Genomic DNA, 26,866 nt, shown 5'->3' with positions numbered 1-26,866 from the left:
GGGCTTAATTGGCTTTTGAAAGACACAAATGCCCTTATGTAACATTTTAAAGCCAGCCTTGGGCACGGCTTCAGTAAGAAGAAACGTTGAAAAAAATTAAATAAAAAAGACAGCTCTTCAAGCAAGAATGAGCACAAAGTCAGAGGTAGTGCAGGTGTACGTGTGTGTGTGTGTGTGTGTGTGAGTGCGTCTGATATGGTTTGGCAGGCTGAAAGATGTAGCGCATGTCAGTCTTTAATCAAAGCAGACAATAACACAGAAATAGTTTTTTATACTCAAACGTCTTTTATAATCAAAAATATTATTCAAGCATTTACAGTGTATTACAACAAATGATTCTATGCAACGGTTGACAGCCTTTACAGAATATGGAGAAATATATTCATTTTTGATATATGATACAAACCGGGAACAGCAAAAAGAGAAGGGGGGGAAAGGGTTTGCAGGATCCGAGTGCTCAGTCAGACCCTGATTTCCTCCCTGATTAGCCCTGCAGACCTGGTCCACGTCGTACAGAGCCACGCGTAGGCTCAGATAGCACGGCTCCTTTTGGGGCGACACTACGTAATGATCCAATGATGGTAGAATCCACTTTTCTGTGACTCCAGGGAGTCAACAAGTCTTAAAATATTTTTGGAGACACAGAGAAAAACGCAGAGATCAAGCTCCAGAGGACTCCATCGCTGCTGCTTGGCATCAACATCCCTGTTACCACAGCAACAGGGTTTTTAAAGTTTCTGCCACCTACACACAGTCCCTGAAGTGCTCAGACAACGTTCCCCCTTGATCCAAGATCAGTCTCCTCTGTATCCTTGTACAGTAAGGTACAGTCCTGAGTCTTTGATAGTTGAGCGTTTTTTTATGTGTACTTTATTTACTTTCACATTGCTACGGTGTTTCTGCTGCCTGTCGTCATGTCCCGATGGTGTCACCCAACAGTCCTAAGTACTCTTGATGCCCTGGAAACCGCAGAAGTTCCAGCGTTTCTCCAGACTTGCTCCAACACCGGTCAGCTCCTGTCGGAAGGTGCAGGGCAGCCGAGAGAGGAGTGCCTCCACCTCACTGGGATTGATCTGGAGAAACAGGAACACAAGCATGAGCAACACGGCCATACTGCACTATAAGTGATCTATATAAATAGCAATCACACATTTACAGCTGCTGTGTCCAATCCTGGTCCTCAAAAGCCACACACCTGTTCAGCATGTCCTCTAATCACCCACTGGTATAAACCACGTGTGTTGGGGGAGACAAACCTCTAAAACATGCAGGATGGTGTCCCCCACATGTCTGAGGATCAGGACTGGACACTACTGATTTGCAGGTGGAAGTCCTTCTACAGTCTGAGATCAGAGCAGATTTTTCAAGTTTCAATGACATTTTATTAAAATGACCACACTACTAATTGTAATTTTAGCTATTAGCTCCAATCCAGCTGTTCTTGTGTTCTTTTAAAAACAAAAGTAATAAAACCAAATCCAAGTGCGAAAGAGAAGTCCGTTCAAAACAAACACAAACCATATGGGCCATGCACGCACACGGCACCATTATCTGAACTCTCTAAAGAGAACAGCTGCAGCTTTTATAATTATGAGCAGTTTGCTGTGTTGTGTGCTGCAGACATGTTAGTTTGTTATGTTTGTTCTTCACTGACAGTTTTCAAATAACGTCTGGTATACATTCACCATTTTCCTTGAAAACATCTGATGAGAATTCCCACAACACACTATTTATTTCTATGACTCACACCTCATAATTAAACATCAATAGCTAACAGAAAACAAGCACAAATGTACCTCTCTTAAAGGTACCATATGTAAGAATAAAGTAAGATAGACATCCTGTGGTCAATTTTGGTTACTGCAGTCCCTTTTTATAAACAAATGGTCCCTTTCTCACTGCCGTTCTGTGAGTTACATGGCTGTTGCCAGTTACGGATCAGCACCAGATGATGCAAGATGACAAGCAAAGACGAGTCATACACAGCAAGTTGATAAGTAGATAAATACATGTCATGTCTTGTGCTAGCACTCTTGGTTGTTTTGGAAACACTCACTACAGTTATTACGGTAATATTTCTCCAGCATAAGTATCGGCCATCTTAGTGTTATAGCTCTGAACCACTAATTAAAGCAAGTAAAACGCCACGGTTGACTCATTATTTACCTCACACATACACTTCACTGTAATATCGAGTTGTTGGTAAAGTAGTTTGAGATATTTTTAGAGCTGACTATTTTTTTTCCACTTGTTAGCTCTACATTAGCCTCTAGCCTGAAAAAAAGTGCTCCCCCATGGATAAAAGTTTAACCCCCAGGGATCCCCCCCACCCCCAAATTGCACACTGGGTAAGACACCTATAAGGTTCTTCAGTTAAGAAAAGCAAGCTTTGGGTGAAGATTCTTGTGTTTCTTTTAGTAGTTTGCTAGCTACAAAGCTACATGTGCTACAAGTACTAGGACAAATTCCTAATTATTCACAAGTTGTGCCAGTAAAACTAAAATATCTCCAAAACTAAACCTCAGATCAGTCATATTTTGACATTTTTAAGCGAGAGGAGATTATACTGAAGAGTTTATATACAACATGTGCATGGTATGTAAAAGTTGGGTTGGGAGTAAAAACCGATATTTTCCGATATTACATTTTAATGCCAATATTGTCCGATAACATCGAACATCCTTAATTACCGGTTTATTCATGCTGCGTACCCCCATAATGATATAACTCATAACCGGTCTCATTTGGACTGCCTCAAACATCCAACATCATATCCTTGACTTGCTTATTGATCAATAACTGCTGTATTCCTCTCAGGCCTCTGAAGCAGAGCGTCAGTGTTTGAATCACGGAGGAGCTGAAGCTACGATCAAGTCTTTTCACTTGTTATCAGAACTGGAGAAGGTCATTCATGCTTTCATCTCCAGGTTTGATTACAGCGAGATGCTTTCTTCTTGTCTGAAAGGTAAATCTAAAGGACAGCTGGTGAAGAGCTGATGGAGAGAATCGACTACATCAGACTCTACTGGCTTCTGCGGAGCTGATTTTAAGAGTCTACTAATGAAGCTTGGTGAGCTCAGACTCCTGCTTTAATCTGAGATTTGATAACCTGCTATGAACACACAGGAGTCAGCTGTCAACAGGTAATCAGCGCTTCTCTAGAACAGCAGATGGTAGAAGTAAATATAAAATCCTGGGCAGGTGGTGATAATGAGTGTTTGTCAGCAGAATATTTCATGAACAACAGGGCCGATTTGGATCTAACTCAGAAAATAATCTTTGGATGTTCATCTACTGTCAGGATACGGTGTTGGTAGGACCCAAAATGCAGTACCCAGGATGACACGAGGCAGGAGATGATATATAAAGAAAATCCCTTTATTTGCAGGATGAGTCAAAAATAAAAATAAATCCAAAGGGCTGAAAGCCAAAAATCCAAAATGTCTAAAAATATAAACCAGAGATCAGAAATACTAGAAACTACGAGAAGAACCAAGAAACACTAGAGCTAGGAACGAGAGACTGACAGAATAACAACAATGGACCGACGAGAACAATGAGACAAGGAGAGGCTTTATACACTGGGGCTGGAGTGATAGGAGACGAGGAGCAGGTGTGTGGAGTGAGGGCTGGAGGGAAGGCAGGTGACAATAATTACCTAAATGGGGAAACAGAACCAAAGGAGGACAGATAAACCTAAAACTACAAATCCAAACTAAAAGGCTGCGGGAAGGACTCACGCACGCACGCACGCACGCACACACGCACACACACACACACACACACACACACACACACACACACACACACTCACACACACACACTGGGCTGGGGAACAAGAGGCTGGAGCTGCAACTGGAGGGACCGAGGATAACTAAATGAACACCAGACCTGAGGGAATGATAGAAAGGCCTACAAACAGAAGACACAATATTGAGACGCAGACAAAGGACACATGAGGGCGCTATGAGACACAGAAGGGAAACTAGAGAGGATGGAGAAACATCAGGAGACACATAAAGGAGGGGGCAGACGCTGACCATGACATCTACAGATGGTTCACGTTTGGAATCAACCTCATTCATGAGTGCAACCAGAGTTACTTAACCTTAGCAGACACAAAATGGCTAAAATAGTCACTTTTGCAGACCCTGAGCTGTAATTTGGTGTTAAAAGCAGCTGACAGGCTTTCACAACACACTCCCAAGAACTGTTAGATGTTACAATACTGCATTAGGCCTAAACAACTTTAACCATCATTTTATATGAACAAAGTATAAAACTCTGACATTAAATACTTCAATTATTCAAATTTATCTCATTTTTTCTCAAACTTTATTTATATATTATCTTTTAATACAACCAAAGTTACTAAAGATATAAACAATAAAGATATATATTTATAATAAAGTCAAACAAGTCAATGAAATGTATCTAAAACAAATTGGGAAATACAGCAGAGGAAAGAAGAACCTATAAAATATGATTAAAATTCTCACATAAATAAATAAAACATTTCTTGTGTTCTTAAACAAACAAAAGAAATAATCCTTCAGCTTGACCACCTTGTATTCCAGTCTGGAGCTCGCTACATGTAAGAGAGACCAGAATGTTCTGACTGGTGTGTGGAAGTGGAAGCTGTCTAATAAATATTAAATATAATTAAATAGAAAATGAACCAGCCCCTTTTCAAAATCCTTAAGTTAATCATAAAAATCTTCAAATCTGAAAGCAGACCAGCACCAGTCAAGAATGGGCTGCTGCTGCGTGCTATAAATAAGAATTTGTTTACTATAATAAACAATCATTAAAGCTAATGTATTTGTGCTGCTAGCAAAAGCATTTGCAGATTAAAAGCTGTTGAACAGAAACAGTTCACGTCTCCTGATTTAGATGAAAAAACAGACAATTTCCATCTTATGACCTCTGTGTCTTCCAATTATAATTAACGAGCATCTTCAGGTACCTGACGTTTGACCGTGCCTGCTAGTAATCAGCAACTTCCTCTTTTGTCTGTTGTGTTTATTTTTAGAAACCACACCTTGGCGCAGGCTCCGCTGTTTAAACGGTTAAAAAACAACAGAAAAATGCTTCCGGTGTCACCAGGTGATTTGCTCCGATATTCACACTTTATTCTTGTAGACTCCACTGCTCCTCAAACCCGACCAACCCGTCACTCACTCGACTGAGCCGGGGATCAGGCGGTCAGCTCAAATCCCAGGTGACTCTGTCAAGATTTCCTGTGACAGAAGCTGCAGACAATCTGCGAGCGTTGTGAATTAATAAGTCTGGTTCTGACGTAATGACATAATATTGTCTGCTACACAAACGAGATTGTCATTTTACAACGTAGCGGGGGTGTGAAGCCACCAGATAAGCACCGGGCTTGCTGTTGGCGAGTCTAGCCAGAGATATTGACAAAACTCTACAGACTGCTCGCTGTGGGAACAACAGATGCACAGGAAAAATCAGACGCACACAGACAGAAAAGCGTGGGAGAATGGGCCAACACATGAACATAAACTAGGCCAATTTAAAAAAAAAAGACCCAGGAGAGGACAGTCACATACATAGGAATGAGTCAGAGTGGTGAAGAAAACATTCAAAGAGAGAAAGCAGTGGTTTCTCTGAGAACGTTGGGGATTCACCCAAACAAGCAAAATTTAACCTGAAATCTGAGGATTTCATCCAGTGGTGCTGCAGGGTCCTCACAGGGTCCGGGGCCAAAAGCCCTGCTGTCTGGGGCAGACTGGGGAGCCTGCTGCCGTGAATCCGTCCCAGCAGGAGAAAAAGAAGAAGAAAATATCATTTCTATAGCGCCTCTCAAGATAAAAATCACGAGGCGCTTCACGAAAACAAAAAATGTAAAAATATAAAAAAGCATTTAGAAAATGTTGAAAAATATATTTGAAATAAGCAAAAATAGGCAATTGCGATTAAAAAATGTTAAGAAAGAGAGAGATAATTGGAAATAGGGAAATCAGTGGATCCTGAGAAAGGTGGAATAGGTGGGGAGAGCAGAATGAAGAGAGAGTGGTGAAGAAGGTCATACAAAAGCCAGCTTGAACAAGTGAGTCTTCAGCTGCTTTTTGAAGGAGACCACTGAGTCCACTGATCTCAGACTCAGGGGGAGAGAGGTCCAGAGTCTGGGGGCCACAGCAGCAAATGATCTGTCACCTTTGGTCTTTAGCCTGGTGCGCTGCACAACCAGTAGGCTTTGATCACTGGACCTCAGGGACCTGCTGGGGGTGTAGGGACTAAGAAGATCACAAATGTAAGATGGTGCTTGTCCATGTAAGACCCTATAGACCAAAACCAGGATCTTGAAATGAACCCTGAAGTTGACTGGCAGCCAATGAAGCTGGAGCAGAAGCGGGGTGATGTGGGTGTGTTTGGAGGACTTGGTCAGAAGCCGAGCACAGACATTCTGAACCACCTGTAGACGGTTCAGGGAGGTTCTGCTCAGACACGTGAAAAGAGAGTTACAGTAGTCTAAGCGTGAGGAGATGAAGGTGTGGAGAACTGTCTCAAGTTCAGAGCGGGACAGAATGGGACTCAGCTTAGCAACGTTCCTGAGATGGAAGAAGGAAGAGCGAACAAGAGAACTGACATGAGAATCCAGGGTGAGAGCTGGGTCAAAGGTCACGCCAAGATTCCTGACAGAAGGTTTGGTGTGAGAAGCAAGCTGACCAAGAGAGTCTCTGACTTTGGGAACCAGCTTGTCTGGGGCACAGAGGAGGATCTCAGTCTTATCTTCATTCAGCTGAAGAAAGCTCCCAGCCATCCAGGTTTTGATAGAGTCTAAGCAGGTGTGTAACAGCTGCAGCTTAGACATCTCATGGGGCTTAAAGGAGATGTACAGTTGGATGTCATCTGCATAAAGATGGTAGGAGATTCCTTTGAAGGAGCTCAGGATGTGCTGAAGAGGAGGCAGATAGAGGAGGAAGAGCAGAGGCCCCAGAACAGAACCTTGTGGGACACCATGGGTAAGAGAGGTGGTGGAGGACCTAAACTTGGAGACTGCCACAGAAAAGGAGTGCTCAGAGATAAGAGGAGAACCACTCCAGAGCATTGCTTGATAGGCCTACCCAGTCTCTCAGCCTCTCCAGTAGCAGATGATGGTCAACAGTGTCAAAGGCTGCAGTCAGGTCCAGCAGGACCAGAACAGAGCAGTTCCCTGCATCACTGTGAGTCAGAAGGTCATTAGAGACCCTAAGAAGAGCTGTTTCAGTAGAATGAGCTCTACGAAAACCTGACTGGAAGCTATCATAGATGTTATGTTCATCAAGAGCAGCTGTGAGTTGTTTAGCCACAACCTTTTCCAAGATCTTGGAGATGAACGGAAGTTTAGAGACTGGTCTGAAGCTGCTATGGAGAGAGGGGTCAAAACTCATTTTTTCAAGAAGCGGGTGGATTACAGCATTTTTAAAGTAAGCAGGGACCTGACCAGAGACCAGAGAAGCATTAATTATAGAGAGCACGCTGGGACCGATGGACTGAAAAGCACTTTTAGACTAAGATGAGGGTAAGATGTCGAGGGGCATGGAGAGGTCTTCATAGAGTTGACTAGTTTTGTTAACTCAGGCAAAGAAACGGGAGCAAAGCTATCTAGGATGATGGGCCTGGTTGGAGTCGGGAGAGGCAGCGATAAGGCTGAAGGAGAGATGCTAGATCTAACCTTATTGACTTTGTCCACAAAGAAAGCCAGAAAATTCTCACAGTCTGCAACAGAGTGGATGGAGGCTGTAGGAGAGGCAGGAGAGACGATGCTGCTGATGGTGTTAAACAACACCTTGGGGTTCCCTTTGCTCTGGGACACCAGGTTGGAGAAATAGGAAACCCTAGCGTCTCTGACTGCAGAGTTAAAGGATGTCAGAAGATCCTTTAGGTGCAACAGATCAGAATCAGAATCAGAATCATTCTGATTCAGATGGACGTGGAGATGGGTTTTCTTCCACAAACGCTCAGTTTTTCTGCATTGGCGCTTCAGGCTGCGAAGGCTGTCATTAAACCAGGGAGTAGGGTTCACTGCAGGAACTGATCTGGTTCTGACAGGACAGATGTTGTCCAGAATGGAGAGGCAGTGCTCGTTAAACTGAGAAGTTAAGGAATCTGGGTCGTTATCAGAAGAACAGGGTGGATCAAAAGCAGCAGAAAAATTGCTAGCTGTGCTCTCATTAAGAAAACGAGAACTAACCATACGGCGAGCAGGAGGTGGGGACGCAGAAACTGACAAGTTAAAGAAAATGCAATGGTGATCTGAAATATAAACGCCCTCAGGACAAACACTGTCAGCATTTAGACTCAGGGTAATAACAAGGTCTAGAGTGTGCCCCCTGGTGTGTGTGGGGCCAGAAACATGCTGGGTAAAGCCGAAGGAGTCCATAAGGCTGGAGAAATTCATGGCAAAGTGATCAGAGGGATCATCAACGTGGATGTTAAAGTCACCAACAATCACCAGTCTAGACAGCTTCACAGTGGAGGATAGAAAGTCACTAAACTCCTGAAGGAAAGAACTGTTTGGACCAGGTGGACGATAGACCACAGCACAGTAGAACGGGTCCTTACGCCCGACTTTAATCAGCTGCAGTTCAAAGGAAGCAAAGTGACCAGAGGTTGTAGAACTACATGGAAGATGGTCTCTGAAAACAACAGCTAGAACTCCACCATCACCATAACCCTGGGGCTGGCTATGAAAAGAATAACCTCTCTGGCAGAGTTCAATCAAACCAGAATAATCAGATGTTTGCTGCCAAACTTCAGTCAGAAACAGAAAATCCAGGTTTTTAGAGAGAGGAGGGGTGGGGGACGGGGCAAAAACAAGATTCTCTATCTTAGCAGGTGGAGGGGTTAGACGGGGAAGTGTGACGTCTCTGGCAAGGCGCTTGGGAGGGAGGGGGAGAGCCCCATGAGCAGCTTTCCATGCTCTCACTGCTGTTGTGGTTCAAAGTTTGTCGGCCCTCTGGGGCCCCCTTGTGGCTCGAGCAGTTGCCCGCCCTGCCCATTGTCACGCAGCACCTCTGATTTCATCCCTGTCATTGATCGCTGCCTCTCTTCTGTTCTTTTTCTAAATGATTGGTGTTTGAAATAAAAACACAACTTTCTGGAGGTGATGCTGAATGTTGGCATTTTGAAAGATTTGATCCAAGACTCCTATTAGGATTAAAATGACTCATCAGAAGGATGGGAATAAAATAGTCGTACTTAATCAGGAGGAGTGTCAGAACACTGAGGCGGTGCTGGGCTTCAAGTGACAGGCTGAAGGATCGCTTTCAATATATTCTGGCATCAGGAGAAACTACACAACAAGGCTGACGGAGACAGATGTGTGGTTGGGAAAAGTTCAGTTTTTAAAGTTCAACTTTGAAAAATAAAGTCATTTTGATTTCTACTTTCACCTAAACACACATTTGTAAATACTCAGAGCAAACTGGATGAAGAAATCTCAGTTTGTATTCTGAAAAATGAATAATTTAGGAAGCAGATTAACACAGAATTAGGCCGTCTCAAATCACTGAACTAGTTAAATAATCCTTCAACCAAATAGTCTTTGATCCAGAATAAAACTTTCCACGTGTCACTAAGACACCCCCCCCCCCCCCCCCAAAAAAAGAAAACCAGATATGGACGAAAAAAAGATAAAATAATATTGAACAGGTTTTAAAGATCAACTTTACTCATATTTTTAATACGTCTGCAGTGGTCTCTAGTAGGAATGAATGCCCTTTGAGTTGTTCTCTGGGTAAAAAGAGCTCTGGTGCAAAAGTTTGAGGACGTAGAAGTCAGACGGAGGAGAAAGTAGCTTCAGACAGCAGGATTTGGAGTCTTATTTCCTGATATTTGGACATCTCACCTCTGATTGGCTAACAGCAACTCTGCTTGCTTTGCAACATAGATGTTTTATCTCCACCAATAACACAAGCCTGGAGAGTTCTGTCCAGTTGTGGAGTTGCTAATGCTAGTGGTTAGCTTCTACTAGCCGAGACGTTCTCTGCTGTTTCCTGGATGCTAAACCAACGACAGCCTTCCTCGTTGCGAGTCAAGATGGGTGAGTCCATGAATGTTAAGTGACAATGTGACGTAGATCTGTCAGGATTTTTAATCCTACAGTTTTCCCGTCTATTTTATATCAGAAGCTAATGCAGGAGATAGGGGTAGAAGACTATTTTCGTGTTCAGAGTTACTGATTATAACCAGTAAAAAAAGAAAGTGAAGTTGGGGTTGTGCTGCAGACCAACCAGCTGACCCAGTCTTTAAGGAATCCAGCTTTGTGAATGAGATATCATGACTCAGCATGTTCAACCAGATGTAGCTCAGGTCTGGCTGAAGTATGAGTAGCATTTAGCTTCCTCTTGTCCTTGATCTGCCAGAACTCAGGACAAGGAAAAGATGAACACGACAGCTTAGTTTTATTATAAATCACTGTAGAATTTGAAGGCTTTGATACAAAAAAAAAAAGTTGAATTCATTGATGTGTGTTTTCAGCTAATATGTTTTATTGAGACAAATAATAATAAATAATTAAGCTTTTTAGTATCTTTGTTTCATTACCAGGATTCTGACTTTTCAGATCTTCATCATTTAGCTCTAGATTAGGAAAACCAAAGCCAGCTCTCCCCACTGATTTGTACATTTGCTGAACAGAGCTAAATGAGAGCCCCGAGTAGCTCTACTACTGCACAGCCACAAGTGCTATCGCACTCCTCATTTATGTCTCATCAGGAGGGCAGAGGTACGTGTGTTTTTCCAGATGTAAAACTGTTCCTTAAAGGGATTTTGCTTCAGAGAACTTGTGTTAAATCCACTCCGGGGAGGCTGGGAGAAGCTTTAAGGAGGAAGTACACATCCAAACATTTAAGTTAGACCAGCCGGAGGCACAATTTCGCATATAGATTAGCACTGTGGGTCAGCTGGGTTTAGCAACTCCAGAGTTTTGATTCGCACGTTACCTTGGTGTCCAAGCGCTGCAGGTAGGAACAGATGTACTCAATGCTGGCCCCAAACGGGTGGACATGCAAGAAGGTTGAAATGATCCCTGAGGAAGAAAGAAAACAAGTCAAGAAAAGATGTTAATTCAAACACAGTCCATCCAGCTCCACTCCACTGGTAAACATCATGAATTACCAAAGGAACACCAGTTAATCCAACTTCTTCTCATCTCCTCAGACCGAAGGGGGAGGAAGACCAGCTTCTGGAGACTTCTCCCAGAGTCCCATTATGGTTAAAGGCCTCTTGTATGTTGTCGCTCCAGATTAGACGGAGAGTTTAATGACGCCTTTGATGGCGTTGTCTCTGATCAAAGCCGTCCTCTCCCCAGCACAAACAAACCATCTGTTATCGGCTCTCTGAGAGGACCAGGGGAGAGGTAATCCTCCATCTCTGCTTCCTCACCGTCCACAAAGCCGCACACGGGGAAAGCCACAAAGCTCTCCGCGGAGCAGAAACACAATAGTCACTCCAAGCTTTTAGAGGAAAATGCTGCACCAAGACTTCATTTTTGTCACCCGCAGGGGGTCAATCGATACTCGAGCACAAACAAGGCGCTCGTCTGGAGCCGCTCCGTTAAACGGGAGTCAAATGGTGCACTCAGATAGAACAACAAGCCACAATCTCACCATGATCGGTGCAGCCGAGTTCACCCAGTGCAGAGAGAGAGAGAGAAAAAGAGGCTTTGCATGTTTGTGCTTAAATCTCGATAAAAATGTTCTTCCTAAAACATTTATGTGTGTGTGTGTTACCAATATGACTCAAAGTCAGATTTATTATTCATGCTCATTTCAGTAAAACATGAATAATCATCACTTTCATTTCTAGAAATGAACAGAAACTCCAACTGCTTCTCTGTTTTTTACACCTTAATTCCCTCTTTGAGTCTGATATTTAATTAGTCAGAAAACTCAACCACACATCAAGAAACACCTGAAATCTCAGAAACAAAGCTACGACTGCATGCCAACACACTCCCTAAAACCTAAACAAGGTTCTAACTGTGTGAACTCAATAAAACCTGCAATAATAAAGATACAGATTTGGCACAGCATCACCTAATGAAGTATGTGACGCGGGCACGGGGACTAAACCGATGCAAAATGCACACAAGGCTCTTTGGTAAAGAGGTAGAAATGACTTCCAAACATGTTTTCCCCACACCTCTCCAACTAACCGCCATGTCTGGAAGTGGGCGGGTTTAAGGTCCTTTAACTGGTCGCGTTTTATTAATGAGATTGTTTACAACAGCATAGATAATGAAGATGAATCCACCGCAAGTTTAAAATGGCATTCTATCAATGACGCTGCAAAAAAAAAAGGAAATGGATGTTTTTGGAGATAGGTTAAGCTGTCAAAAACAAACAGGAAGAGTTTATTTTAAGTGCTGATGCTTTCAAAGCTGTTTGTTTGATTGGCGTGCTTTTTAATTAGCCATCATTCCTACTATTATTTTGGAAAGTTCCCAAGCAAATCGTCAACAAAGCAATCAAATGGAGGCTTTCTAAGAGTGTCTATGCAGCTGGTGGGAAAGTGTTGACACTTGTGTTCTTGTGACAAACATGGAGCATGATTCTAGCTCTTTGTATTCATTGTGCACAGAGGAAGTTATCCCTTTGCTTTTGATGTTTAATTAGGGGAAACAACCAATGAAAAGACGGCATTTTATTTCTAAGGTGCATAAATAAAATAAATTAGCAGTTTTATTAGTTTAATATATTTATGAAAAAAATCCAGTTTTTGCTTTGATCTTGTAGAAAAAGTCTGCAAAAAGGCAAGCCGTGTAAAACCGTAGAGTCTGAATACAGCTGAGTGTTTTAGACTAAGTGGCATCAGCAGCAACAGGCGGGCGGACAACTTACCGACCAGCAGAGCTTCCCGCTCGGAGTGAACAGGACTCGGTGAATTCCTCTCTGTGGGACCCCTTTTCTCCTGACTGCAGGACACGACTGCTGTAAGCGTGGCCTCCTGCAAACATGTCGTTGACTTAAGATGAATTTTCCACCAGTGAATACAAATAAGACTTTCACCTGTGTGTGGTGGAATAAAGGTATACAGACATGTGCAACCCATTCAAAATTAGTTTTGTTTTGTTTTTTTAAAAGACAGTGAACCATTTTGGCTTCTGTCAAATAGACCCCCCCCCCCAAAAAAAAAAACAACAACAAAAAACAAAGAAAGCTGTCCACTTACGCTAGTTTCATTGGGATTCTCCTCGCTGCCTTGACCATCCTTATTTAACATTTCTGCCTGCAACACATAAATACGAGAAGAAGAAGAAGAAGAAGAAGAAGAAGAAGAAGAAGAAGAAGAAGGAGAAGAAGAAGAAGAAGGAGAAGAAGGAGAAGAAGAAGAAGAAGAAGGAGGAGAAGAAGAAGAAGAAGAAGAAGATACTGTTAATTGGGAATTTGGGAGTGACTTTTTCATTTCCGATCACTACGTTTACTATAATAAAATAGTTTGGAAAACAATTTTTTTCTTGGAACAAAAAGGTGAAACACTGAGCTTCATTTTGATAAACAAACTACATTTAAGTCTAAATTGGAACAAACATGTCACCTATTAAATACGGAACAGCCTCCATTGGCTTGAAAAATGAAAGTCAAATATTTGATTGGACTTAAAGAGACAAGACCATTATTTCTGGAAATATCCATCAAAAGGTTGTTGAAAATTAGTGAAATGAATCCCAGTTCTTGAAAAATGTTGGCGGCTTCATAACATATAACCATAAAAATCAGGTCTAAAATACATGGGAGCGGGTCTATGTCTCTGGGCGACGCAATATTATGGGCCATTCCTATCTGTACCGGGTCGGCCCGGGCCGGGTAGCGTAGGTTGTTTACATATCTGGGTGGCCTGGTATTTTTCCGGGCCAACCAAGGCTCATTCTCAGCCCTCTTCTCGAGGGGGTCTGCTTCAGGCCGACCAGGGCCAACACACCCACTGCTGACAGCAAATTCACACCTTCCATTAGAGCAAGCCTCTGATTGGTGGGTAGAATCAGCCCACATGGGCTTAAGGCAAGGATGTGTGGAATCAACCGGGCCAGGCTGGGGCCGACTGGGGCTACCCGGCCCGGGCCGACCCGGTACAGATGGGAATGGCCCATTAGATGCCATGTTTCCTTGTACAGGAGCCCATGAGGACAAAAACATTTACTGATTTGTCTCAAATGGTTATAAAATTTTCACCATTCTTAAATGTTGTTGTTTTACACATTTACCTCTTCACTTGTTGTCAGTGATGAAAGGGAGTCTGATGTGCTTGTTATTTTGCTGAAGTTTGCACTCCCCAGAGCTTTTTGACCATATTGGGCCTCCATTGGTGAGGTCTTACTCCAACACATAAATACTGCTTACTTGCAATGATTTAGGTATGTACTGCCCGTTATCACCAGGAAAAATACACACTGTCACTTTAAAGGAATAAGGAAAGACTGACATCCTGTGGTCAAATTTGGTAAAATGTCACTTTCTCACTGCCGTTTCATGACTTTCATGGCTGTAGCCAGTTACGGGTCGGCACCAGAAAACTCTAGATGACTCGTGAAGACGAGTCATACGTAGTAAGTTGATAAGTAGATAAATACATTGTTATATCTGGTGTCACTCTTGGGTGTTTTAGATGTTTTGACATATTTTAACTTTGCGTTGTTGCGGAGCCCTCTGCCTTGGGGCCGGTGGTCGGCGGCGGCGGCCGGGGCGCTCCTCGGGTAGTGCCCGGGCAGTGGTGGTGGTCTCCGCCCTCCCTCCCTGGGCATCATGGGCCGGTGTCTTGGCTGCTGCCGTGGATCTGTTGCTGTCGAGGCAGATGGCTCCGCTGATGATGTGTCGTCCATTATCTGACCCATCTGAAATCAGCCTATTGTTTACTCTGTTGATCGTGTGTGTGTGTGTGTGTGTGTGTGTGTGTGTGTGTGTGTGTGTGCAAGTGTGTGGGTGAGTGTACGTTCACCCTGGAAATTGATTGCGGGAGGGGAACTGCAGTTGTCAATTGTTTTATACTTGGGGAGGGGGGCTGGGATGGGAATATGGGATCTATGGGGCCATTTTAATTTGTGAAGCACTTTGAGTTGCATTTTTTTTGTATGAAAAGTGCTATATAAATAAAGTTGATTTGATTTGATAAACAGTTATATCCTACATTTGTTGATGAGTGAAGAACAGTAAACAATAATAACAATAATAATATAATATTCATGAAGGTTAAAAGTTTGTTAACCAGCATCTATATTGGGACAGTCTTAACGTGTGGATTTCATGTGCAAATATAACTTTACTGGAGGAGGGACACGTTGGAACTTTGATGGTCTCCAGATGGACAAACGGTGAGCATTTAGACTGTGACGTGGTCAACTTGAAGCTTTATAAAAAAAACAGCTATGCGTGTTTTTCTGTGGATCTTAAAGGGGAAATGTATTTTCCACAGAATATGAGACCATTTCTTCATCGGAGTGTTACCCAGCAGGAACAAGCCAGTGAAGACAGAAAGCATGTTAGGATTCCTGATTTACTTAGATTAGCAGCTAAAACTTTTTCAACAAAAGTACATAATTCTAGGTATACTCATCAAATTCTCAGTTAATTTATCTGTACACTGTTACAACTGTTACCTCATTATTCATCTAACCCTCCCACTTTGTGTGCATTGATTATAAAAACCGATCATCAGATCAATCATCCGTGAAAACGACTGGCGGTAGAAATAAAAGATGAAAAATTATGAAAAGGTTTGTTTTCATCATGCTAATAATACTAATATTACGGTTAATCTCTGGAATGACCTGCACTCCAGTCAGAGGAGGAATGTTTGGTGACAGCTCGGGGACAGAGGGACGGCGAACCAACGAGGGAGAACTGAAGCCACAAAGAACAAAAGTCCTCAAAGTGACAAATCATCCCAAACGTCTGCTGATCTTCAGAGAAACCAAAACCCTAAAATTGATTTCTCTTTTCCCCTAGTAATGAGACTGTCTCTCATGATTCACGATTGCTTGTATGTCGGAATTTAATTAGCATATTTCCTCCGGTTCGCCGTGGCAGGGACACATTCCTTATCAAACTCCTCACTATTAACGAGCTATTGACAAGTGTTCCTCTAAAGGAGGCATCTGTTAACGCGTTCCTGATTCAGCTCTGTGCGATCACACACACACACACACACACACACACACACACACACACACACACACACACACACACACACACACACACACACACACACACACACACACACACACACACACACACACACACACACACACACACATCTGCGTGACACCAGAGCCGTTAGCTTGTGTTATTACCAGTTTAAGGGGCGTTTTATCCAAGGCTAATTTGAACGACCAGCATTCCTCTCATCACACACGGCCAGAGGGAACCTTAACAAACTAACACCTGACTTCTGGGATTACGGGACAGCACCGGCAACGTTAGTAAACACACGTGACTACGAAGGAGAAATGACCCCCGACATTTCAGACTGTTTATCAGATTGGGTATCGCTGTAGTCAAACGGAGTTAATTAGCGTTGGATGTGGTTGAGCTGGAGACGAGACATGATTTAATGAATACCTAATGCAGCAGGAGCGGCTCTCACTGCTGATTCTTCCGTCTGTAAAAGCTCGGAGACGGTTTATAACAGCAGACAGGGCAGCCCCATCACACTGATGACTTAGTGCCTTTATGCTAACGTTTGGTTTGTGTGAGAGTGCAGATACATCCAAGAAATGTTCCAAAATAAGAACCTTTAAATGAGTTTCTGTTGGTCATTTACATCAGATCTGCTGCAGAAGAGAGAGAACAGTTAGTCCTCTGCTTCAGATTTATGGGAGATTATTACGTTCTCTCTCTCTCCTCCCACAGAGAGAAGTCGCTGAACACAATCAGTGGCAAAGTATTGATTGTGGAGTTATTTCAATCAAGTAAAAAAACAACAACCAATAATGCATATTGTGGCTACGATTAGCAATCATAATAAAGATTAGTAGTTAAAATGTGTTCTTTTTCTAGCTCAATAATTACAAACAATCATCTTTAATCAGTCGCTTAAAAATGCTGTAAGAATGTTTATTTAGAATTTCATTTCAAAATGAAAGATCTGAAGGCAGTTATGGACAGCAGTTGCAAGAATTTCTTACTTTTTTCAGACTGTTTTAAGATATTTTTGAAGTTAAGATGATAAATATTTGATGAGTTTTGAAATGTTAATTCAGCTTCAGTAACTTTCTCAGCCAGAAGCTACATTATTCAGTATTATACAACTTCTTTGTTTATTGATAATTTTATTATTTTAATTTCACGCATCGAATCTTTCTATTTAATAAAGTACAGATTAGAACAAATTGAAACCAAACCCCACAGATAAGATTAAACACGCTGAGGAAAGTTCGTCGTCCGTCACACTGACCGGTGTTTTGTGTGTGTTCTGGAGATTCTGGAGACTTTCCTTCAGGTTCTGGACTTGTGACTTCAGCTGCTGTTTGTCCTCCAAGCTCTGCCCCAGGTCTGCTTCCCGCTGCTTCAGCTCATCCCTCATTTTTAATAGTTGCTGCGTAAACAAAAAGGTAAAACATGAAGCTGTCAGTGCTATGGTGGAAACCAGCTGCGACAACAACTCCAGGACTGAAACAACTCTTGAATGGTGAAAAGGATGCAATGGGGGAGTTTTGCATAACCCCTTTAGGTTCTACATGTCTGCTCAGACCCCATCACCTTGTCTCAATAATAAAGAGATTCACCTTTAACAGACTGTTACAAACATCTTGATGAGCTATGCTTGGACAGCGCTACAAAGACTCCCTGATGAGGGATTTTTATCGAGATGAATGTTCTGAACATTTTATTTTATGTATACAATAAAAGTTAGGGAACAATTGGCTGAGTTTATGTACATCCCATTAATCTAAATGCTCAGCTGCAGCCCAAGTTGTCAGCATGGTGATGACATAATATCACTATTTTCAATATTCAACAATGTTTTACCTTCATGTTTTCCTAATTTTATGCAGGCTTGCGTGTAGTAGATAATCAGAATTACAAATCACACACAATGATGGATACACTTTTAAGTAATAGCACTTGAGTTTCACACCTACTTTGGGGAAATGAAGGAGAGCTCATCTTTATTGTTAGAAAACATTAACATTCAGCTATTTGTCCTCTGAAGTTCTCTACTGAACCCAGATCTACTGCTTTGCTAACAGTATTTTATCTTTTCTTGCACAGATAAAAACCTTCAGTAAGGAGGTAGAGCGTTAGTGATGAGAGCAGTTACACGCTGGTAGTGTTTTACTGCAGGTTTAAGTGACGGTGGTGAAACAACATGTGGACGTTGACGGGCCCAGGCTCCACGTGTCACAGCCTGTGAGTTTGTTTAATCTCATCTGCATCTCATCTTCTCATGAACATACTATGAGACGTTGGAAAGGTGATTACTCTCTGCAGGGAGACATGAACAGCACGGGCTTAATGGTTTCTTTTCTCCTAAACATGAGTCCATCATAATTTCCATTACCCAGGAAGAACAGCTGAGAGAGGATGCCTATCAAAACCTAAAGGTGGACGACAGCCACCTTTAAATGATCTTTTCTTGATGATTTTAATGCTTGATGATGACTTTTAGTCCTACTAATTATTTGCCTTTGAAAAGATTCTCTTCTATGTTAAATAGTTTTTGTCTTTTCCAAACTCCAATAACTGAATTTTAAGCAGCGATTTAAAACACAGACTAGATTGTGGTAAAAATGTTTGGTGAAATGCTATTTTCAGGACACAGTTTTTATAAAATACTATTAGTAATCAAGCAAATTGTACTAAACACAAACAAAACTCATAAATAGTCTTTCAAAGTTTATTTTTAATTCAGAACTTTCATCATAACACGAAGCCTGTATTTTCCTGACAATATTTAATTTAGCAATTTCTTTATTTTTCTGTGTGAACCTCGACTGTCAAACTAAGTTGTCTGATAGGTAAAGATAAAACCAGAAACTTTTAATCCTGTTGTACTTCATGGATGATTTTCACGTTTAATCAGTCATTTAAAAGCACAAGCCTGAAGAACTTCACCAGGCACATTTTCAAAGAAACAATGAATCCAATTTGTTTAAATATCCACCTGCAAATATAATTCCTTTCACAGTCAAAGTTTTTTTTTTTAAAGAAGCAGTAGAATTTAAAACCACATTTGTATTGTTGTTGTTGTTGAATAAAGGCAGCTCGGGTGGTTAAAGGTAGCATTCAAAGTCAGAGCCTTGTCTGACTGGCTTTCTGTGTAGATGATTTATTTTTAAAAGGGGAGTGAGAAACGGGTTGTTCTGAGGAAAGCTGGTTAAAGACATCATAAATGTAGACACACCTCCCTGCATATGCATGTTCCAACCCACTTCAGGGCCAGCAATATATAAATGCTGGCTGCTGTAATGGGCCAGGGTTGTAGTAATCGGAAGGTTGCAGGTTCGATCCCGGCTCCGGACAGAGAATTCTGCTGTTGTGTCCTTGGGCAAGACTCTTAACCCACCTTGCCTGCTGGTGGTGGTCGGAGGGACCGGTGGCGCCTGTGCTCGGCAGCCTCGCCTCTGTCAGTGCGCCCCAGGGCAGCTGTGGCTACATTGTAGCTCATCCCCACCAGTGTATGAATGAGTGTGTGAATGGATGAATGATACAATGTTGTGTAAAGCGCTTTGGAGTCCTTACTCTGAGAGGTGCTATACAAGTGCGGGTCATTTATCATTTATCATAATGCCAGCCGCTGAACGACTGCTAGCCTGAGCAGCTAACGCCATTGTTGGACAAGGGGAAAACAACACAGAAGAATGTTGGAGCACCAAGATCTACTGGCAATATTCAGATTATGAATGAATGCCAGATAGATCCATAGCATGAGGTCCTTGTTCTTGCCACATCTTCCCTCGCTCGTCCACACTACCACATCTCAGTACATTCTGGAATATCAGTGGTGCTCCATTATTCTTTGTTGTTTTTCTCTCATCCATCAGGGATGCTAGCAGTAGCTCTGGCTAGAAAGAAAAGAAAGAAAGAAAATTATCTTTTATATAGCGCCTTGCAAGATAAATATCACAAGGTGCTTCACAAAAAAAAAATAAAAAATTTGTGATGATAAAATGTGAGGAACGGGAGAAAGAAAATGAAGCGTTAGCGAGCTAGCGTTAGCAGTAGCTCGGGGTAGTGCTGTACTGCTGTTAGCATTACAGCAACCAACATTTATATATTGCTAACATTGAAGTGGATTGTGAAATGTTAATTTAAGGGCGTGTGTTGCTTATGACCTGTTAATCCAGCTTTTCTCAGATCGGGCCGTTTCTCCCTCGCTTTTAAAAGTTTACTAATTTAAACAGGAAATCAGGTCAGAGACGGCACAGGGATTTAGTTAAAAAGGTAAATGGCCTGTATTTGTATATTGCTTTCTTAGGGTAGTACAACTCCCCAAGGCACTTCACAACACAGTCATTCACCCATTCACACACTGGTGGGGATGAGCTACAATGTAGCCACAGCTGCCCTGGTGCGCACTGACAGAGGCGGGGCCTGCTGTACACAGGCGCCACCGGTCTCTTCGACCACCACCAGCAGGCAAGGCGGGTTAAGTGTCTTGCCCAAGAACACAACAGCAACCTTCTCTGGTTGGAGTCGGGATCGAACCTGCAGCCTTCCGATTACTTGACAACCCGCTCTACCTCCTGAGCTTCTGTTGTCCCAATTTGGGATACTATGTTGGACGCCTCAAGCTGCCGTTGTTCAGCAACAAAAAGGTAAATGTGAGGTAAATTCTAGGCCACCTTTTAATTTTTAGGTAGACAAATTAATGGTTTTCATTCAGTAATTAAAGTTCACTGGGTAATCCTGCAGCCTGCTTTGATCCACGAACTGGCCACAGAACAGAAATACAACACAAACCTAACAAACGGGAAGTGGCTGTGTGTGTGTGTGTGCATTACCTTTTGCATGCCTTGCAGAGCCTGCTGCAGGAAGCTGAGCTGTTGTGAATGAGTGTTGTCCTCCTCGCTCCTCACAGGCTGATTCTTTCCTTGTTCCTGTTTCAGCAGCTCCACTTCGTTCCTGTAGGCGTCCAGCTGGCAGCGCAGCGAATCGTTCTCCTCCTTTAAGGCTTCTACTTGGGAAACCCCTACATTTATCACAAAACAATTAGAAATACAGCTTTATTAAATGTCTTCTAAAAGCTTCTCTAGTATAAATGGCCTTGCTTTGTCATGGTGACATTCAGTCAAGCTTTTTTTTCCTCCTGGGTAGAAGCGAGGCACAGAGAGTGAAATGGTTTTTCACCACTGTACATCCTGGAACCCAGAAAGACACAAATCCATTTGATAGATGGCTGCTAATAGAAAGATCTCTGCTTGTTCCCAAAGTACAAAGAGTGCCAAAAGAAAAAAAAAAAACAACAACAACAACCTTGTGTTTATTTATAAATCCGGTGACATTCAAGTCCCTGAAAAACATCTCACATACTTGTTTTTAATTCAAGTCACAGCTGGAGCCTTCCTTTGACTTCCGTCTAAATAAAAAAATTCCCAGCTGATTTATTAGTTCAAATGATTGATGAGAGCACTAAAAACAACATATGGAGGATTTTCAGAAAATAAGTGGAAGGTGCAGGTCTATGGCAAAGCAAAATACAGACAGTTTATGTCAGAGAAATTATGATACTTTTGAGATTCATATGAGATTATGGAACTATAACGCATGGAAATACAAACCTGATTAGGCTTCATTTTACCTTATTTTGTGCATTTTAGTATTCAGGATTTTGTCATTATGCTATTTCTGCTGCAGCTGCAATGAACACAACGTGGCCATAATCTTAAATCATACAGAATAAATCCCAACTCTGAATGGGAGGAAAGTGAAAAATAAATCCACACATTGAATTAAGATTATCCAGTAAATCCTAATGATTTTATGAAAAATCTGACAAAGTTAGCACTTTCTAGCTACAGCTAACAAGCTAAATAAATAAATCTGTTTAATCGGTTTTAATCTGATCTGAAGAATTTTCCCTCATTTTCTAAGATCCATCACAAACACACACCAAGATCTGTTTCCAGGACTGAGGAGTACATTTGCTACTAGTTCCTAGCATGTAACATTTCGGCATCCATGAAAGCCGTCGGGCTGGAGGAAAATAGTTTCTGCTCGCGTCCCGCTGAATTAATCAAAAATGTGGAACATATTAAGAATGGCTGAAAGCTGTAATAATCCCAGAACGTTCTGTCCAGTAGCGCTCTGCTGGACGTTTGACCTGACCTACTGAGCAGAGGGAGGTTTTATTTACTTCTTTTTTAGGAGAACTGCACATAAACAAGATGCCCAGTACGATCAGCCCAACCCCCTCCTGCAATGCTTAATAAAAAATGGCTAAAAAAGGGATAGGGGAAAATCCTTTCATGTGTGTGTGTGTGTGTGTGTGTGTGTGTGTGTGTGTGCCAAATATAAGTGTCTTATTAGGAAGTGTGTAGGTGTTCATGAGAGCTGCCTGCAGTCTATCATGAAGGACCATTGACAGTGCTAATGAACTCTTACAGAGTGTGTGTGCGTTCCTCTCCAAGAAAAATGAAGGTTTGAGGTGAGTGTATTGATCTGAGAGCCTCATCAGCTTGGTGTGAGGAGATGTCAACCGCCTGGCCAGATTCTGTTACATAACAGGCTGCACTATCGACCTGCAGTTATCCGTGTGCCCGAATGCACGTGCACGCGCGCGCACACACACTTTTAGATGTGCAGTCACGTACAACAGCCGCAGTCGGGCTTTTTCTATTCCGTGCGTGACGCTAAGAGGCTGCAGTCATCACACAGGTGTTTATAGTGGGGCTGTTTGACGTGCAAACATGGCTTGCTTTTCTTAAAGATTAGTGAGAGGAGAGAGTGCAACACTCCGCCTGTTAACACAAATACCACGAGGTGGCACATTAACACCCGTCACCTGAGCTAATCCCGTGCTATCTGGCTAATTGACAGGTCTTTGACAGCAGTACTAATCACTGATAGCTAAATGGTGAGGTTGCAAATGAGTTGGCTGCAGCGTTTACATACATTTGCATGCTAATTACAGATGCTGTCATGTTAGCAAATGGCAGATCGTTCTGATTAAAAGGGGGAAGAAAGAGTCCAGAAGGATGTGCGTGTGATGCGCAGAACGCAGGGTGACAGACGACCCTGCATGTGGCGGTGAGTGGTTTATGCATGTTGCCCCGGCGACCATTGCAGAGTTATTGTTGGGGGGTGGGGGGTGGGGGGTGGGGGGGTGGGGGGGGGGGGATAAGCAACACCATTATTTTCTGTTGCTTCAGCAAACACAGAAAACCCCCCTTCGAGGGAGAAACAGACGAATAACACACTTCTGTTCAGCTCCATTTCTGAAGTGGCAGCTGGCAGGGTTGGACACACACACACACGCACGCACGCACGCACGCACGCACGCACACACACACACACACACACACACACACACACACACACACACACTTACATGTCTTATCACTGAAGTGGACTGAGCCAAATAAAATTCAGCAGTCAAGTTCAACATGAACTCTGTAAACCATGAACGCCATCAGCGTTCTCACAAACTTTGAACACGTTGTTTAACTCATGCAGATTTGCACGACGGCTGTCAGATGCTCAGAGGATGATTAATGTCATGCTGTTCAAAGGCAGCCATAACCCTCCCACACTTATTTAACAATCAATGTGTTCATCCTCTGGAGATCCCTGACGGCGTACGTCCTGTCAGAGATGACAAAAGTGTTGGACTGTGGATCCGAGCATGCATATGCATACCTGAGTCCTCTGAGTCTTTGCTGTCAGGGGTGTCCTCCATATCATCATCCGACATCTCCATCTCTTCCTCCCGTCTGATGCCCATCAGCTGCTCATTGTGCATGTTCCTGATCTCCTGCAAATCACACACACACATAGACACACACACATGAGCAACACAGGTGGGTAAAAGCTGCCAAGTCATAAGCCTTACACGATTTAAAGCAAGTCCTGAACTGAGTGCAACTGTCGGTCAAGTCAACTCATTCATAATTAATGTTAAACATGAGTCATGTACGATAATTGTAGCAAATCAGCTTAGAACAGAGCAGTGAACAAAGATGGCATTTCTCTCCCGTCAAGTGGACCCCCCCCCCCCCCTTCCCCCGCCCTAACGGAGTCTCATGTTGTGAATGTTGAAATTGGTGCTTATATGTTTGAGGTGTTTTTTCTGCATAGTACAGCTACGCCCTGTCGGGTGTAACTGGTATGTTTTTTTCCCCTCCACCAACCTATCCTCATGTAATTCCTTTTCATCTATTAAGGTAGCGCGACTCATGTTGCGAATGACCGCAGTCACCAATTCTTGTCATGTGTCTTGCCCATGTATGTCTGATCTCTGAATTGTGTGTACTGAAACTCAATTTCGTTTCTCTGTATGTCTTGCACATGTGGTAGAAATGACAATAAATTACTTTGATTGATTGATTGATACTGCACAGGAGGTTGTAAAAATATATTAATTATTAATTTGCAATAAACAAGGACATGAAGAAACAAGTAATGGCTTGTTTTTGAATAAGCAAGATGTGATTCTCTATAAAATAAAGCAGCTTATTTTTGAGCATGTCATCTAAAATGCCAAAAAAACCCAGACTTTTTTTTTAGGTATAATCATATTGAAAGAAGAACGCAGTGACATCATGTCACTACATATGGAGCCTCTTTGAAAAAAACAATAAAAGTTGTTAAAGACCAAGTTCACTTGTTTTTTTCAACACATATGCAGTGGTCTCTAGTCCAAATGAATGCCTTCTGAGGGGATTTCCGTGACACAAAAACTCTCGTGCTCCTGTTTCAGGAAGTAGAAATTAGCCAGATGAGATGTGAGCTTCAGACTGGCAGGATTTGGAGTTTTATTTCCTGATTTATGGACATCTCGCCTCTGATTTGTTAACAGCAATGTGACTCTACCACTGACTCTGTTTGCTTTGCAAGGTTGATGTTTTATCTCCACAAAAAACTAAAGCCTGAGGGATTTCTGCCACGTTAAGGAGTTGCTAATGCTTAGCTTCTACTAGCTGCTGCTTCTTGGATGCTACACAACAGCTTTCCCCGTCGTGAGCTAAGATGGATGAGTCCATGATTGCTTTTTTGACATTATGACGTGCTAATGTCACTTTTCTAATCTGAGTGTTTCCCCATCTATTTTCTATCGGCGGCTAACAAATCGGGGTAGAAGACTATTTCCTCTTTTTTTTTAGTTTAGTTTATTTCAAACAAAGAAAACATACATATTTTTTTAAAAATACCACAAACAGAAAAAATACATGTCATCATCCCTTCTTCTCTGTTTGAAAAGGAGTAGGCTGAAGTGGAAACGTATATGTCCCTACCCCTTTATACAAGTAATTTTTACTTGTTTACTAAATCTAACACAAAACCTACATTAAAACAAACAAAATGGTACAAGTCACCAAAAAACCAAAAACCACCAAACCATATGGAAAAAAGAAAAAAAAAAAAGAAAAAAAACCCCCACATCTTTTTACAATTGATACAATTTACTTTTCCTTAGAATAAAGGACACCCACATAAATCATCTATTTTCCACTATATACTTGTTCAGAATATGTTTTGTAGAATTCATTTTAAACACATTTATATTTGTACTTACTTTGATGTCTTCTTCTAAATTGTTCCATAATTTAACCCCTATTATTGTGATACACATCTGTTTTAATGTTGTTCTAAACTTATGTATCTTTAAGTTTAGTGTCCCTCTCAGGTTATATCCTCCTTTCAGCCTGCATGTTAAACTCAGTGACCGATCATATTTAAAATAACAAGTAAAAATGGGTTCTCAGTGAACTTGCCCTTTAATGCTCCCTCTTTTGGAGAAAAATCTAAATAAAAACGAACTGATTTAAATCAGTCCAACATAAAAAGCATAAAAATAAAGTTGCGAAGTTCAATAGTGTTAATTTATCCCAAACATTTGGAAACAAGGTTTCAAAAGAAAAAAAGACCTAAGATATGACAAAAAATCCTTCCAACCTGTTGCAGCTTAAGTATTTTAAATGAATAATGATGCTGAAGATGACTCGACATGACTTAGTGTAGGTTATTTTAGCAAAGAGACTAAAAACTGGTTTTCTCAGAGTTTTGTTATGTTTTTCAAAGAAGGATATAAAAACAATACGTAAAAATGGCTTGTTCTTGTGGCTTTTCAGAATTTTTGTGTTATTCAGATTAAACATCCAATTGTGAGTGCATCTTTAAGGTAGCCTGTACTGTACACATGAATACAGAAATGATAGCATTAAATAAATAAATAAATAACTGAACTTGTGAAAAACTGAAAGTATCTAACGTTACCGAAGAGTAAATAAACTTACTACCATCTGTCAGCTGACGCTATCAGCCAAAGCCCACGACAAACAGGTATTACACACACACAACAAAAAACAAAACCAACTGGTGGAGTGCACGCACGCACGCACACACACACACACACACACACACACACACACACACACACACACACACCATGTGAAAGCTGATAGAAGGAGGCAGCTGTTGTCTGACTCTGCCCTAGAGAGGCCTCTACTAAGCACTGCAGCCTGCATCCCTCATATTTCACCTCCTCACCACAGAACCCTACTCAATCACACAATCTGTCAGAGTGACTCTGGGTTCCTATTGGATAATAAATGAGAGCCAAACAACAGCATTTACTCACCTATGTTATTCACACTGGCCAGCGGCTCCCAGTATCGCAGCCTCAAAGGGAGGCATGTGTGACCAAAGTGAAAACACGCCAGCAGCTTTGAGATCTGAAGCATTAAGCGCAGACTTCTGCAGCT

The 26,866-nt window shown here is 41.9% G+C and overlaps 1 protein-coding gene across 3 annotated transcripts in view; it reads right to left on the bottom strand.

The window, feature by feature from the left end:
• Positions 1-262: 262 nt before the first annotated feature.
• The window catches only part of enox2 (ecto-NOX disulfide-thiol exchanger 2), a 338,606-nt gene continuing 312,002 nt past the window's right edge, over positions 263-26,866 (bottom strand). For 2 of the 3 annotated variants that reach the window (XM_015949661.3, XM_015949670.3), the window contains 7 exons: positions 23,802-23,916; positions 20,948-21,135; positions 17,398-17,538; positions 13,180-13,236; positions 12,849-12,954; positions 10,950-11,035; positions 263-1,073 (listed from right to left, as the gene is read on the bottom strand). In XM_015949661.3, the coding sequence (XP_015805147.1) occupies positions 942-1,073; positions 10,950-11,035; positions 12,849-12,954; positions 13,180-13,236; positions 17,398-17,538; positions 20,948-21,135; positions 23,802-23,916 (825 nt within the window). In that variant the 3' untranslated portion in view covers positions 263-941. Of the gene's footprint in view, positions 1,074-10,707; positions 10,826-10,949; positions 11,036-12,848; positions 12,955-13,179; positions 13,237-17,397; positions 17,539-20,947; positions 21,136-23,801; positions 23,917-26,866 lie in introns of those variants that run through there. The other variant, XM_054739246.2, reaches the window with a different exon arrangement.

The sequence above is a fragment of the Nothobranchius furzeri genome, chromosome 1 (assembly GCF_043380555.1).
Source record: "Nothobranchius furzeri strain GRZ-AD chromosome 1, NfurGRZ-RIMD1, whole genome shotgun sequence".
In the NCBI taxonomy this organism is placed as follows: Eukaryota; Metazoa; Chordata; class Actinopteri; order Cyprinodontiformes; family Nothobranchiidae; genus Nothobranchius; species Nothobranchius furzeri.
This window is presented reverse-complemented; position numbering and strand designations above follow the sequence as displayed.